Below are 14,189 nucleotides of genomic sequence, written 5' to 3'. Positions count from 1 at the left end.
AGAGGTAATAAAGATGCTATAATTGCCTTCATGGTATTGGAGGGATTAAAAACCTGGGGTCCCACTTTTTATCTTCATCCAATAATTGCTGGAAAGTTCATCTTTGGATGTTGGCCGAGGATAGGATTGGACTCAACTGTGATGTCACCATCATAAAATAGTCTGCCAATGCTTTTTATCTAGTCGGGGACATGGATTACGTCAGCTCAAACATGAAAAGCAGCCTCTTAGGTGACCTTATTCCAGTGTAAGGAAAATTAGAATACTGGAAAGTAGAAGAGAAAATGAGAACGGAATTTATTTTTAGAATATTTCCTTGAACACCTGTTCAGGTACAGTTTCTTCATTGTATTTTATCAACAGGCAATAATTTTGTGTTCCTCCATCAATTCTAAGCTAGTAATGGTAACCGTTACGCACAGGCAAAAAGAAAAGGTTTGTTGGAAGCAGCAATTGATAAAATGGAGGATTTATTTTATCCTTGAAGTTTGTAGACTAGAGCTAGACCGTTCTGATGAACTACTTTAGAATTGCCACCAGGAAAACTATCTGAGAAGAATGAAGTTTGTATTCTCAGATTTTAAATAGGAAAGGACTTTATTGAGTTTATACCATAAGGGTTTAATATAGGATTGTTCCTTTCAGCGTAACAACTGTTTACTCTGAATTCCTTCCTTCACCAGTTCCAGCTCAACCAGCTGAGTTCCAAGCTGAAGCAGAGTCTGATACCAGCATTGCACTCTCCTGGGTGTTACGTCAGCAAGAGAAAGTTACCAAATATGAACTAATATATTCTGAGGGCATCGATAGCAAAGAGGTATGTTGGAGTCAAAATCTATGGGGGAATGAATCATAAGGGGGCATGCAAGACTCCTACTGAGTTAGTCAGTGACAGAGGTATGAATGATCCCTGTATTGTCCTGTACAAGTTCAGTATAATTTAGAGATGAAAGTTCTTTGAACTAGAGATTAGAGGTGGGGTAATTTGAACAACAATTTTCTCACCCCGGGCGGTAAATTGTGTCACCCTCAATAGTGTCCAATAATCTAATCCAGCACTGATAGAGGTTTGAATGTGATAAACCTCTGAAGGAAAATGTGACAGGAATTTAATGTGGTTTAAATAAAAGCTTTGCACGCTCACTGAATTTAGAAAAATTATAAAGATTGGAAAATAATGAATGTTACTTTGTTATTTTAAGAAGGTCAAGAGCAATGGGCCCAGATCTTCCAGTCTCTGGATTGTCAGAGACTGATGTACAACCCAAGATGCACATCGGGACCCTGTGGAAGTCCCAACATGCTGACCTCTGTGGGAATTGCCTGGGAAGTTTGAACTTCTAATTGGTAATTCCCATGCTCCCTGGGACCCGCTGTGAAAATCTCTGACTCTTGACTACAGGACTGACCCGCAAATCACTCTCACTGAACCTCCCGACCACCCCCAACCCAATCTGACTATCCCTCCCAGCCCAACACTGCTACCCCTTAACCCACCTACCACCTCACCCACCTGACCCATTCACTAGCATTCACACAGGACATTTAAACTTATCATACAACAACTAGTGCCATAAAAACGGGGTGTGTCTTGTCCTCCCCCAATGCTACAGTGCTGCAATGGAGTTCCCTGATGGATGCTGCATTCTCAATTTCTGGAGAAGCCGGGCTCGGAAGACCTGGCAAGAAATGCGGAGCAATGTCGAGGTGTGGAAACGTTCGAGTGGAGCAGTAATCCAATGATAACTGCCACTTCGCAGAAAACCTGGGCCATGAAAATTAACCAGTTGTAGAGAGTGCCTTGAAATGCTTAAAGATTCTACTATGTAACACTTGGAAGGCATACATTCTTAAAAGACCACAAAATTCAGTAAAGGGTGATCACTCTTAACAAAGTGGATTTTTCCTTTAACGTGATAATGGTGTGCTAAACAAAGCAAATACAATTGGTATGCACTTAAATTTTGACAAAATCTTTGACAGTTTTCCATCTTGGTGATTAATACCTCAAGGATGAAGCCATGAAATGGGAGGTTAAGCATTGCATCAGGTAAATAATCATTTAAAAGGAGAAAATGGTAGACAGACTTAGAAACTTTTATTCCCACTAAATTTAGCATTTATTATCTGTTTTTCCTAGATTTAAAAAATTAAATTAGGCGTCATGTAATTTATATACTTTCAGCTCAACCACTACAGAAATTGTACAAAAGCATTATCCAAGCAATCCAAATCCACCCCGCAGATTAAGTACATGTAAGAATTTGTTAAACTATTAATCTAATTGTCCTTTGACATGTGCAACATAGGGTTCCAGCTAGAAGCAATAGATCAAGTAATGTTTTCAAAACTCATTTTATTTTCATTGGGTTATTTACAGGAACAAGTGATCTTTGACCCTAAATCTTCATACACAGTGGAAGGCCTGAAGCCAGACAAAACATACTACTTCCGTTTGGCCGCGCGATCAGAGTACGGTTTAGGAGCATACACACAAAGAATTTCTGCAACAACCATGCAATCCAGTAAGTGCTTAAATCTCTATCATGGTTTGTGCCAGTTGCAAGTTTAGGGAATGCAATGAATAGTATTGGTAAACCACTGGGATTTAATAGTACTGCTCAATTTGTTTATTTCACAGAATTTCATTCTTGGCATCTAAGGGACCACTCATTAATAGTTGTATAATTATTCCAATAGTATCAATTAATTCCATCTCAAAAATTAAATCAATGTAAATGACAGTATTTAATTAAATATTGCATCAAAAATAGAAAAATAGTTACAATGCTATAATATTGCGAATGCACTTTAATGATATTCTAAAACACATTGAAACCTAAGATTGTTCAATAAATGTAACACATTCCAAGCCAACCATTTTTGATGTCCATAACATTCAGATTTGTCATGTAAGTTTGGCTTTTATATAACAATCTGGAATGCAGTGCCTGAAAGGATAGTGGAACCAGATGTAATCATGGCTTTCAAAATCCAAAGAACACCAGGCAAACGAGGGGCCCATACGCTGTTGGCAAAATTCCAATACATTGCCAGAACACTGGACCGTTGCCCTATTAAGTACTTTAATTGACTACTTACCACTGCCAGGAGGGAGCATGTCAGGGAGCTGGCCTAACACACTATGTTCCAACTTGCTACGCCCTTCAACTCCAAAGCCACTCAACAGGGCTGAGAAAATTCGGCTTTTGAGTCCCCTACACCATCATCATCTCCCTATCTGTTCACACCCTACCACACACTCGACTCCACCACTCTTACTCTTAACCCCAACCTTTTTCTCCAATCTTGTTTTTCACAGAGGCAGTTGACCATAGGATTTCTATGCTCCTTTCGTATCTGTTTCATCAACAAAGGCTTGTGTGTTTCCTTTTATTTTGGTTAAGCCTTATTTTGGACTGCAAATATTTCAGAGGAGAAAAAAAAACCATTGAAAATTGTTCAGAAAGCATTTTGAGTGAATTTTGGGAATCCAGTACCCAGATTGCTCAATCAGAATGATGGGGTTCTGATGCCATTTCCCATTATAAATGTAGATATGGAAATTTATAATGATAAAGGTCGACTCAAAAAGTACAATTTAAAAACATGACAACAGGAAGTCAAATTACACAGGTGCATACTGATTTTTGGAGTTTGAGATGTTTTAAAATTTTCTTTTCCCCACTCATTTTTATTAAAATATTATTGAAAATTCTAAGGGTTTGCTCTCTGCCTCGAGGTTTCTCCAAGCCTCTGTTCTTTCTATAGTTGTGCTACTTCTCTAAATCTGTGGTTTCTTCAAGTAGTCATCAAGCTACATCTGCTGCTTTTCCTTAATAAAAAGATCCTTCATTCCTCTTGCAATAAAATTGTTGAATCAATGCATTTGTTCTCCCTTGTGACCCTACAAGTTTCTTACAAGTCCAACAACCCTGTATTTTGCTTTTGGCTCTAGCCACAATCCTCCAAATATCTCTATCGTGAGACATCCTATGATCTCTAAGACAAATCTCAAGTCTCATCCGTTGCTGAAGGGATCTTTAAATGCTCTGTTTTCTTTTCATGACTCTTTGCTGCCTATAAAGACCACATCTTTACAAGACTTAAATGTTGCTCATTTATTTAGGGACATTCACAGGAGATGATCTGCGGCAGGAAGCACTCCTACTGCGAGCTCCATAACCCAGCAAACACTGAATCAAAACAAGGCTTTTGGAACTGTATGATTTATCCTTAGAGCTACTGAAGAAGCTTACAGCCTTATTTCCCTATTAGTATCCCATTATCTATTTGGCATTGCTTCTTTAAACTTTTTTGCCTCAACCTATAAACCTTCAAATATATCTTGCACATTCTTTCTGCCTGTGTTGCACCCTTGCAAGGTTGAAATCAAAACTGTTGGCTCCTAATTTAATGCATTAGTTTTCACCAAAAAAAACCTCCTTTCCTCCCTCAGTCTCTCATTCCTCCTATGGTTCTGCAGACTTTGCAAAGCCAAGTTTGCATCATCTAAGCACTTATTTCTTCTTTTATCTGGTTTTCTCTCATTTCACAATCTTTTCAAAGTTTTCTGCTGAAGGCCTTGACTTTTCAGCCAAGTTTATCAATTTAAAGAAATGATCAAATTGCTTTTCCTGTAGAATAATGGAAGGCAATGAGCAGTGGGGATTGCTGTCACCTAAAGCTGAGTTATAAACCATGCTTCAATATCTAGCTGTCGTCAGTGAGAAGCTGGCATTTCTAATTTTGAGACCAGCCACCTTGTGATAATTAAAAATTTACATATGTCTTGAGGATAAATCTATTATCGTGCCTTAGCCTGGAATATACCTTTAAGATGGTGAATGGTGCAAACTAAAATGCTAACAACCCAGATCTAGTGGTATAATCACGTACATGGAGAGATTATGTAGTTTGCTTGGTTCACAAGACCACCCCAAGTTCTGACACCAGCAGTATTAATAATATACTATTACAATGGAATACCACAAAATTGTTGCTTTGTAGTAGTCCAGGCTCAACTTTCAGAAGATACTATCTATGTGGACCAATTGAAGAATATTATCCCACTTTTTTTTATCATTATGGCTAGGCTTATTGGCCTTGTTTAAAATGTGACTAATTGTATTATAAGTACATAGGTGCCACAAATGTTCTGTAATAAATGTGCTGAATCATGCTATTTCAGCTGTAAATAAAGTTCAGAATAATTAATGATCATTCTATACAATTTAAGGTAGGTACTTTGCATGAATGTTCAACATTTATTTTTGTATTCTTTATCCTACCATAATTTTATTTTACTGTATTTATGCATGACTGAATGTTAACATTTCGTGAGTTTAAACATTTTTAAAATTTTGGATTGTGTTTTAATTTCTTTTGTTGTCAGCATGCATTTTTCTGTTCTAGTATTTCTGTTCAGGTTAGTCTTTTGGCATCTTATTTCATTCATTACCCTTCATACCCCTCCATTTATCCACTAGCCCCCTCCGCCCCACCTCAAGATGTCCATGGATTCTCCATCAGCTCTACCAGCATTCGGGTAAGTTGGCATCCACCGCCAGCAAACAGTCGCAATGGCGTCATTACCAAATACTCCATTATGTATCAGGCGGTGGATAGTGAGGACAACATGAAGCATGTTTTGGACAACATTGAGGCAGACGCAACCAGCTCACTAATTGAGGACCTGGAGAAGTGGACTGAATATCGGGTGTGGGTCAGGGCTCACACCAACGTTGGGCCGGGTCCGAAGAGCACACCTGTGAATATCCGTACGGATGAGGACGGTAGGTCATTTGAAAACAAAGTTAAATGTGTTTTAACATTGTGGTACCTCTTTCACCAACTCCTCAAAAGACAAAAACTTTACAAAACATTTCAAAGACAAGATTGAAATTCAGATAGAAAGCTACTATTATTTCTGCAATTGTTTGTTTTATTGTAAAAGTTATTTTTTTTCTCATGCAACAAAGGACCTAAGAATACTTGCAGTCCACAATAAATATTTCATTTCAGGTGTCCTCATGCAAATTAAATTCAAATCTATTCTGTGTAATTAGTAACCAGCCTATTAACAAAGGGGTACCACAGCTCCCTACATAGAAATTACAGCAATTACGTCTTTAGTTGTTTAAGAAATATATTTCTATGTTCTTTCATACATATATATAAGTATATATGTATGAATGAATCTCACTCACAAAAATGAGAAACACAGTGTCATCAGCGGCATCATGTAAAAACTAAATACTGCCATCAACTGTTGCTGATTCATTTTCAATTGAAAGTGATGAGGTTAATAGCTGAACCAGAAATCTTGTTCACAGCTTTGTCCTTGATGTCTGATTTATCCAAGTTGTCACACCTGAATATCAAGTTAAATCTAGTGTTGTTTCAAAATTCCTCTGAGAATTGTGGTATCCAGAGCTCTTGAATGTTTAATTACCACTATCTGCTTTAACTTTTTTCTTATCGAATAAAGAAACTGAAAAGGCACTGCAGTCTATCTGTTCCTGAAAACTAATACCCCTCAATCATCCACTTTCTTCAATAACTATCCAATTCTTCCTTGAACTTTTCTGCACTGTTTGCCTCCCTAGTCAGTACATTTCAGATGATCATCACCTTCTGTATCAAGTAGCTAAACATTTCTATATCTTCCACTCATAAGCTTCTGAATATATCCCTAGGTTGTAGAGTTTGTGACAACTTCTAACACTTATCAGGGTTTGCTTCATTTATCTCCCCAATTATCTTGAATGCTTGAATAATGACGCCTTTGACCTTTCTCTTCCCCAGAGTAATCAACTTGAGGCTCTTCAACTTCCTGAGATTGGCCTCAATTTTAGTGACAAAAAAGACCATGAGTTCCTCGTTTGTGTTGTTGGTGATGATGGAGGAGTAAATGGAATGAGACTTTAGGAGATGGTTAATAGTGGGAAAAAAGAAGCTAGTGTTATCTTTGCATTCCAGAAAAACGCTGGAGTGGTGAGAAATTTTGACAGAGGAGAGCAGAGCTCAATAGTGTTTGAGGAGCAGTTAAACTAGTTGTCTTAAATGTTCAAACCTACATCCCTGGGACATAAGGGTGCAAAGATGGAGGCCATACGAATGGGCATGATCAGAATAGGAGAGAGTAAGGGAGCAAGGGCATCAAAGGTGGATATATATTGAGCAAATCGGTAGCTGCAGAAGTATTGTGGCTTGCGGAAGACCAAAGTTAAGACTGTTGGGAGTTTCAAAGTGCCTTTGTAAGTGACTTTTGGGACTCTTATTTCTGGGGCAAATATAGAATTGAAAGGGGGATGTGATTGGTGGAAGATATAAGAACATGGATCAAAAATGACGTTGCCTGTGATTAAAGAAATGAGCAGACCATTTCATATGGAGGGGGAGGTCATGGGAGGACAGGTAGACTGTGAATTCAGAGGAAAGAGATGGAGATGGAAATCACTAAAAATGGGAAGCCATTTGGTCCAGAGGCTAAGTGCAGAAAGCAGTAAAGGTGTCTTGGTGAGAAGCTTGACATGGAGCTTGGGTAGGCTGTAGAGAAAGAAGATTTTGTGAGTTGTGCAAAAGAGGTGATGGGGAAGTAGGAGGACAGACCAAAATGAGAACTGAGAATAAAGGCCACATGCCACTGAGGCAGTTTGGGCAGTGCAGGTAGTAGAAGGTATAACCAGGTGGAGAGGCTGGAGAAAACAGGGAGGTGTCATCACCCATAAGCCAAGTTTGCATCAAGGACATGTCATTTACAATGCAATTAAGTTGTGAATCGCAAAGGCTTTGATGACAAATGAACAGTTATCCTGGAGGGAGATGCAGAGTTGCAGTGTTTGTTGGCCTGCCATCCGACTCTATGGAGTCAGCAATGCTTGAAGTGAGAATATCAAAGGAAAGGGAAGGAGGATTAGACCTCAACAGGCACACTGAGTGGGAAGGTAAGCAAGAGAATAGGGTGGTTCAGTTGGACCTCATAAGCAGACCTTTCAGAGAACGCAGAAAGGGCCACATTAGGAAGCGATGGTCTTACACGGGAGGGAATAAACAGGAGAGTAAAGTAGCAAGATAGGGAACGGTTGGGGTTTGGATTTGCCAGACTTGGGTGTGTGGGAGTGGTTTGTGTAGGGAAGAGCTGGGGGAAAAAGTATCCAGGAGGGAAATAATGAAAGGAGACTGGGTTGCCAGAAGGTTAAGAAACTGGAAAGAAGTGTCCAGGAATGGTAAAAATGAAAAAGGGAAATATAAAACTGGTAAAGATTAGGCTAAGTACGTCTTGGTTGTAAGCAGAGAATAGGGATGAAGCAATAAATGAGTCAGAATTTAAATTCAGAGGTCACCTGGTAAGACGAAATGAATTTTTGGATAGAACCGGCTTGAAATACTGATGCAGAGGATCAACAACAAGTAAGGGTGAGTGAGCTCAGGAACTGCTTGAAGTGAGAATATCAATGGGTATACTGGTCAAAGTATTTCTGTGAAAAATTGAGTTTTGAGGAAGTGTGGATCTTGTCCATGAGCTGGCATAGGTTAATGCAGGAATCCAGCAGAGGTGAGGAGCCTTGGTGAGGTGAAATTAAATCAGATAAAGTGGGAATCAGGCAGAAAAAGAGCAAAGATTCTTCGGTAGCAGTAGAGTAGAATCCCCACAGCAGGACGGGATCCAGCAGAAACAGATCAAAGATGGTTCAACATAAAGGACAAACTTCCTGGCAGAGGAATTTATCTCATGTTGACCCTCAAACAAATTAACAGAACCTTCTCAGGTCTTCAACACTAGACCAATTAAAATTAACAAAACATTGCACAACAGAAGATCACCTGTGAACAGTCCCTCTTGAGCTCATGGTGTCTTAAACTTAGATTTGCGAGTGCTACTTCTTGGTGCAGCCCCCTCACTGGCACCGAAGTCAGCCTGCTGGTTCTGGACTTGTTGGCCTTGAAGACCTTGGTGGTCATCCTCTGGCCAGTGGAGCCTGTGCTGACTCTGCCTGGGATGGAGCAACCAGTGCCACAGCTGGCATCTCCCTAGTTGCCGCAGCCTCATTGGATGCCACAGTCACTGGCAGAAGGGCTGTCATCCAGAGCACCCTGAGAGGAGCCCGCAGGGACGACAAATAGCACGTGTGCCAATGTGAGGTTGCTCTGGAACTCCCTGCTCACCATTGATGGACGGGCACCTAGCTGGGATACTGGGTGCCTCATCCATCTCCCACCTGGATACTGATCAATTGAGCTCAGTGCCTGTATGAGGGCTGTCTGAGCGCAACCCCACAAGCTCCTGATTCTGTTCCTGGAGCTGCCTCTCCATGAGAGTCGCCACTCTGTCAATGGAGGAGGCAGTGCGCTCGATTATGAGGGTCACTGCAGTGCTCATGCTTCACATGGACTCCTGCATAACGAAGACCAGGGCATGCATACCCTCGTGGATTTCCACCAGATCCTCCCGGACACCTCACTGGACATCCAGCATCTGCCGCCTAATGGACGACTCTAGAGTCTCATCATCTGCCTTCAACTCAGCATTGTCCTGGTCTCCAGCAGTCCTCTGACTGCCGGCGCCCTGGGCAGTCTCTGCCTCCACCTGAACCTCAAGCAAGTGTGAAGTGCCCTCACTGCTGTGCACTCTAACTGGAGATCTAATTCCCACCGAGTGCTGGTGCCTGGTTCAGAGATCGGGTGTGGCGTAAGTGCTTCTGGAGCCTGGCAGACCTTTGGTGTCAGGGGTGGGTCGTTGGGGTCCTGCGATTGGGTTCATGATGGCAAACCTAAGGGAGAATAACAACATGTCATTAGTTTAAGTCATCACACTGTCATTGTGTATGCCAGGCACCCTGGTAAGACTGTGAAGATCTGCATCGTGATGCCACCCTCTTTCATTGATCAATGGGGAATGCAGTTTCAAGGCTCCCATTAGTGATGACACTACACAGGAATGTTTGCAGCATTTGAAACTCTCACTTCTGTGCAGTGCACTCTTACTTTCGCCTGATACCCCAGCCTCTCTGTGGCCGGTTGACTGAAGTGCATGGCACCTCTCCAGGTCCAAGACATCCTGTTCATTTCTGGATAGGGTTAGGCGGTTAGCTGGGCATCCACTGGTCCGTGACCTTTCATTGTTGTTATGGACAGTCTTCTCCTGAAAGGACAGAGGAGCATAGATTAGTCCACACTCTACCTGCAGCGCCATTGCAGCCTGTCCATCATTGCAGGAACACCTTGCAGGGCACATCGAGTCATGGCCCTTGAGCCACAAGACACTCAGTCCAAGCAGCCAGAGCTCACCCCCTTGGCCAGCTCCAGCATCATTGACAATTGGAACTCGGACTCTAACACCCCTGAGCTCCACGGGGGGGGTGGCGGCAGCCAGACTTTAACACTTCACCACACTGATCAATGCTGACACGGTACTCACTCTTCCTAAGCGCAGCAGGTCATTAAATCTCTTGCACCACTGGACCCAGGTGTGCCTCACCGCATCATGGCTGCTGACCAGCACTGCCACCTCCTCCCAAGCTCTTTTCATTAGGTGCAGTGGCCTTCTCATTCCATCCCAAGGGACAAGGGGGTGTCCCTTCTGGCAGCGACCTCCTTCAGGAGGGCCAAGAGGCACTCATCAGAAAATCGGGATGGAGGGGCCCCAAGTGTCCACCCGACCTGCCCTCCCGCCTGGCGCCTGCAGCTGCATTACACTCCATAATTTATACTCACCTGCTCACAACACTGAAGTTCCCCTCGTCGCTGGCAGTCTTCGTAGCCCTGACTCTGCTGTTTTTAAACTGGCTGCCTGGTTGCCATTGGGCCCGGTGGCTGACATCCACCCACTCCCCCCCACCCCCTGCCCACCCCCTGCCATTTGCTGACCAGTGAAAAGCCGTGTTTCACGCTGGCATGAAATCACGGTTGGGGGCCAATTGCAGGCGGCAGACCGTTTCCTGGCCTCTTCCGGGCCCGCCCACCCCACCCAGCTGATGACCTCAAAATTCTGTCCACTGTTTCGCAGACAAAGTTTGAGATCCCAGGCACTTACTAAGAGGAGAAAGCCACAAGATTCCAAGGTTTTTAAACAAACAAAATGAACTTTACTATACAAAAACCAAAAAGCAAAACAATTTACAATAGCTATTTCGTATTCTAACGTTCAAAATTAACATGAGGCAAATGTAAATTAACAGGCAAACTGTGGTCAAACAGACCACACTGCATATTAAATGGCAGATGTAACCAAGGCACCCACTCAGATGTCTGTGTCCTTTGTGAGTTACACAATCTCGCTCACAAGGGATTTCAAGCCTTCACTTTCAAAGATCTAGTCTTTGAATCCCCTTAAAAGCTGCTTCGACTCATTGCCTCAATGACTGCTCACCTCTTGAAGATTTAATCCCTTCTCCTGAGAGTACATTCCACTGACTTCCCGAGGCTATAGTCCAGCACTAACTCATGGCCACAACTCCAGCTCCTCAGCCATGCTGACCAGAACACTGCTCCAAAAGATCACCTTTGCCCCAACAGTCTGGCACGGAGTCCCTGACCTTCCGCTGCCTTTTCAGCTCTCCCTGGCTTCTCCCGAGCCCTCACTACCTGGAGACAGCTAAAAGCAGCAGTTTTGCTGCCTGGAGCCTCTTTTCTTTGCTTCTCTCCCCAGTAGTTTCTCTTCTCAGTGGTTCCTACCGGTAATCCTTCCCACTGGACACTCTCCCTGGGTCTTTTCTCTTGGTCTCAGGACTCCCTGTGTTTTGATGGAAAAGCTGGGTCGCATGATCGTTGTTTTCGCGATACGCAGGCATAATCCCGATGTCCCGGATGGCCAAGCCTTTTAACAAAAAAACAGGAGTAGAACAGAGCATGCACAGCCTTTCACCCTGCAGCACTCCGCTCATGCCTGGAACTCTTGGGCTTGCTGGGAAATGGAGTCCTCAGCCGCTGCCAGGAAATCCCGGAGAAGTCATATTGGACTTGAACTGTTAACTCTGGGTCTCTCTTCATTGATGCTGCCAGACTGCTGAGTTTTTCCATCACATTTTGTTTTTATTTCAGCGTCACGGAGTCCAGTTTTACATAGCACTGCTTCTATAGCATACCAAACTCTGAGAATTTGGTTACGTGTTGACTCTTTTTCTAAAATTTAGTTAAATGGTAAGTGCAAAACTTTAACATTGACTTCTAGTTTCTTTCACAATGTTTGTCTATGGTTAAGAAAATCTGATTCCTAGTGGCTAATTACAGTTATCTCATGAGGTGGCTAGTTAAAACTGGTAATTACTGTCACCAGGAGCTGACTCATCAGATCTTTGAATTTTTCCTGGTAAATACAGGAGGCTTTTTCTAATGCATGGAGATCAGTTCTACCATGTGCTGCCTCTACAAAGTAATACACTTAGGAAATTTGGCGAGTGAGGAAGAGGTGTTGTGGTATTTCAGAAGAAAAATGAGTGGTCCAAGAGAGGGAGCTGGAGACAGGAGGACTTAAGAGCTGAGGTCCAGAGGTATTAAAATTCATAATTTAAACAGGTTACTAACTAGATTCTATAAGAGGGAATAAAGAGCTTTTTTTAGATTAAGGATGGGGAACAATAACTATTGCTTTAGTTCCTGCACCATGTAGAAATTTCAGGATACTTATGGACCACGTGTTCAGGGAGTGTCTCCAGCTGCTTGAGATCGAGCTCCGGATTTCTAAGAGGGATTACAAATAACACAAAGGCAGGTTTAGAATGCATGTATGTAAATACGCAAAGTGTGGTGAACAAGGTTAGGTGAGCAACAAGCGCAAGTAGTCATGTCGAAATAAGATGTAGTAGTAATTATGCAAACATGGCTTAAAAATGGTGAGGACTCGGTGCTTAGAATTCACTGATATTAAGTGTCCAGAAAAGGTAGAGAAGGGAAAAATGGAGTTGGGGATGGCAGCACTGATTAAGGAAGGCATTGTAGTGTTGAAAACAGAGAATGTCCCCGAAGAGGCAAGGACAAAATTTGGTTAAAATTGAGAAGCAAAAAGGGTGTGATCATGCCCCTGAGGGCATTCTATAGGCCTCCAAATAGTGAGAGAGAGGACCAAATCTGCAGGGAAATCACAGATGTGTGTAACTATAAAGTGGTGATATTGGAGCACTTTCATTAGTGAATATCAATTGGGATAATGTTGGGCAGAATTTTACATTCTCCTGCTGACAGGTTTGCAGACATAGGGGGAAGCAGTAGTGACCTGAAAATTCCCCTGGCCTTCCCACCGGCCTCCCATAATTCTACAGCGGTACGGCCGGGGCCTAGACCAGCCCACCTTTGCTCCAATTGAGGCCCTTAAATGACCAATTAATGACCACCTAAGGGCTGTTTCCTGCCCAGCCTCAATTTTCAAGCTGGCAGGAGGAATTCGGGAGCAAAGGGGAAGCCCAAAAGTGATCCTTTTCGGGTGGAAAATGGGGGTGGGCAACTTCATCAGTGGCCTCTTGTCAACATCCAGCAACCTCCCCATTGGCAACAAAATCTGCCTCCATGGATGCTTGGTCCCCCACTGATCACTCCACCAACACCCCCACCCCTCCCTGCCCTGAGACCCCCACACTTACCTGGTCCTGGACTCTGGGACTTAGACTCTGGGGACTGTTTCTTAGAGTCCCAGTCATGCCCACTGCAGCTTCTGGCACTGCTAGGATGAGAGAGCTGCCGGCTAACCCGATTAGCTGGCAGCCCTCTTGAGTTGGAGCTTCGTCCCAAGTGAGGGGCAGGAGCCACATCTGCAGTTAATTAATACTCCTTGGAGTGTTAGATGGCTCAGGGACAGCCAATTTTGAAATGTGTTCTCCACAGGTAAACCCTGCCATCTGAAAAAATCCTGGCCTTAGAGTAAAGGGTAAGGGGGGAAGAAATTTCTGAACTGTGTTCAGGAGAACTTCCTTGATTAGTATGTTTTTGGTCCACCTAGGAAGGAGGCACTGAGAGAGGTTTGAATTAAATTCAGGAGAGCCAGCACAGATCTGTAAAAAAGAAGTTTTTGTTTGACTAATCAAAAATTTTTTGATGAAATAATGGGGAAGGTGGATGAGGGAGATGCAGTGGATGTTGTTTACGTGGATTTTAAGAAAGTGTTTGACAAAGTACCACATAAAAGGCCGGTTAACAAAATTGAGGCTGATGGAATGGAAAGGTCATTGTCAACTTGGGTAAAAATTGGCATA

General features: G+C 42.8%; 1 protein-coding gene across 7 annotated transcripts in view; it reads left to right on the top strand.

Annotated features, from left to right (window-relative positions):
- Positions 1–14,189, top strand: part of ptprfa (protein tyrosine phosphatase receptor type Fa) — a 509,773-nt gene that overhangs the window by 336,026 nt on the left and 159,558 nt on the right. For all 7 annotated transcript variants that reach the window (XM_041207577.1, XM_041207574.1, XM_041207576.1 and 4 more), the window contains 3 exons: positions 684–817; positions 2,381–2,525; positions 5,490–5,795. In XM_041207577.1, coding sequence (XP_041063511.1) covers positions 684–817; positions 2,381–2,525; positions 5,490–5,795 — 585 coding nt within the window. The remainder of the gene's footprint in view (positions 1–683; positions 818–2,380; positions 2,526–5,489; positions 5,796–14,189) is intronic.

The sequence above is a fragment of the Carcharodon carcharias genome, chromosome 16, assembly GCF_017639515.1.
Source record: "Carcharodon carcharias isolate sCarCar2 chromosome 16, sCarCar2.pri, whole genome shotgun sequence".
Lineage (NCBI taxonomy): Eukaryota > Metazoa > Chordata > Chondrichthyes > Lamniformes > Lamnidae > Carcharodon > Carcharodon carcharias.
Note: the sequence above shows the minus strand (reverse complement) of the source record. Positions and strands in the feature narration are given on the sequence as shown.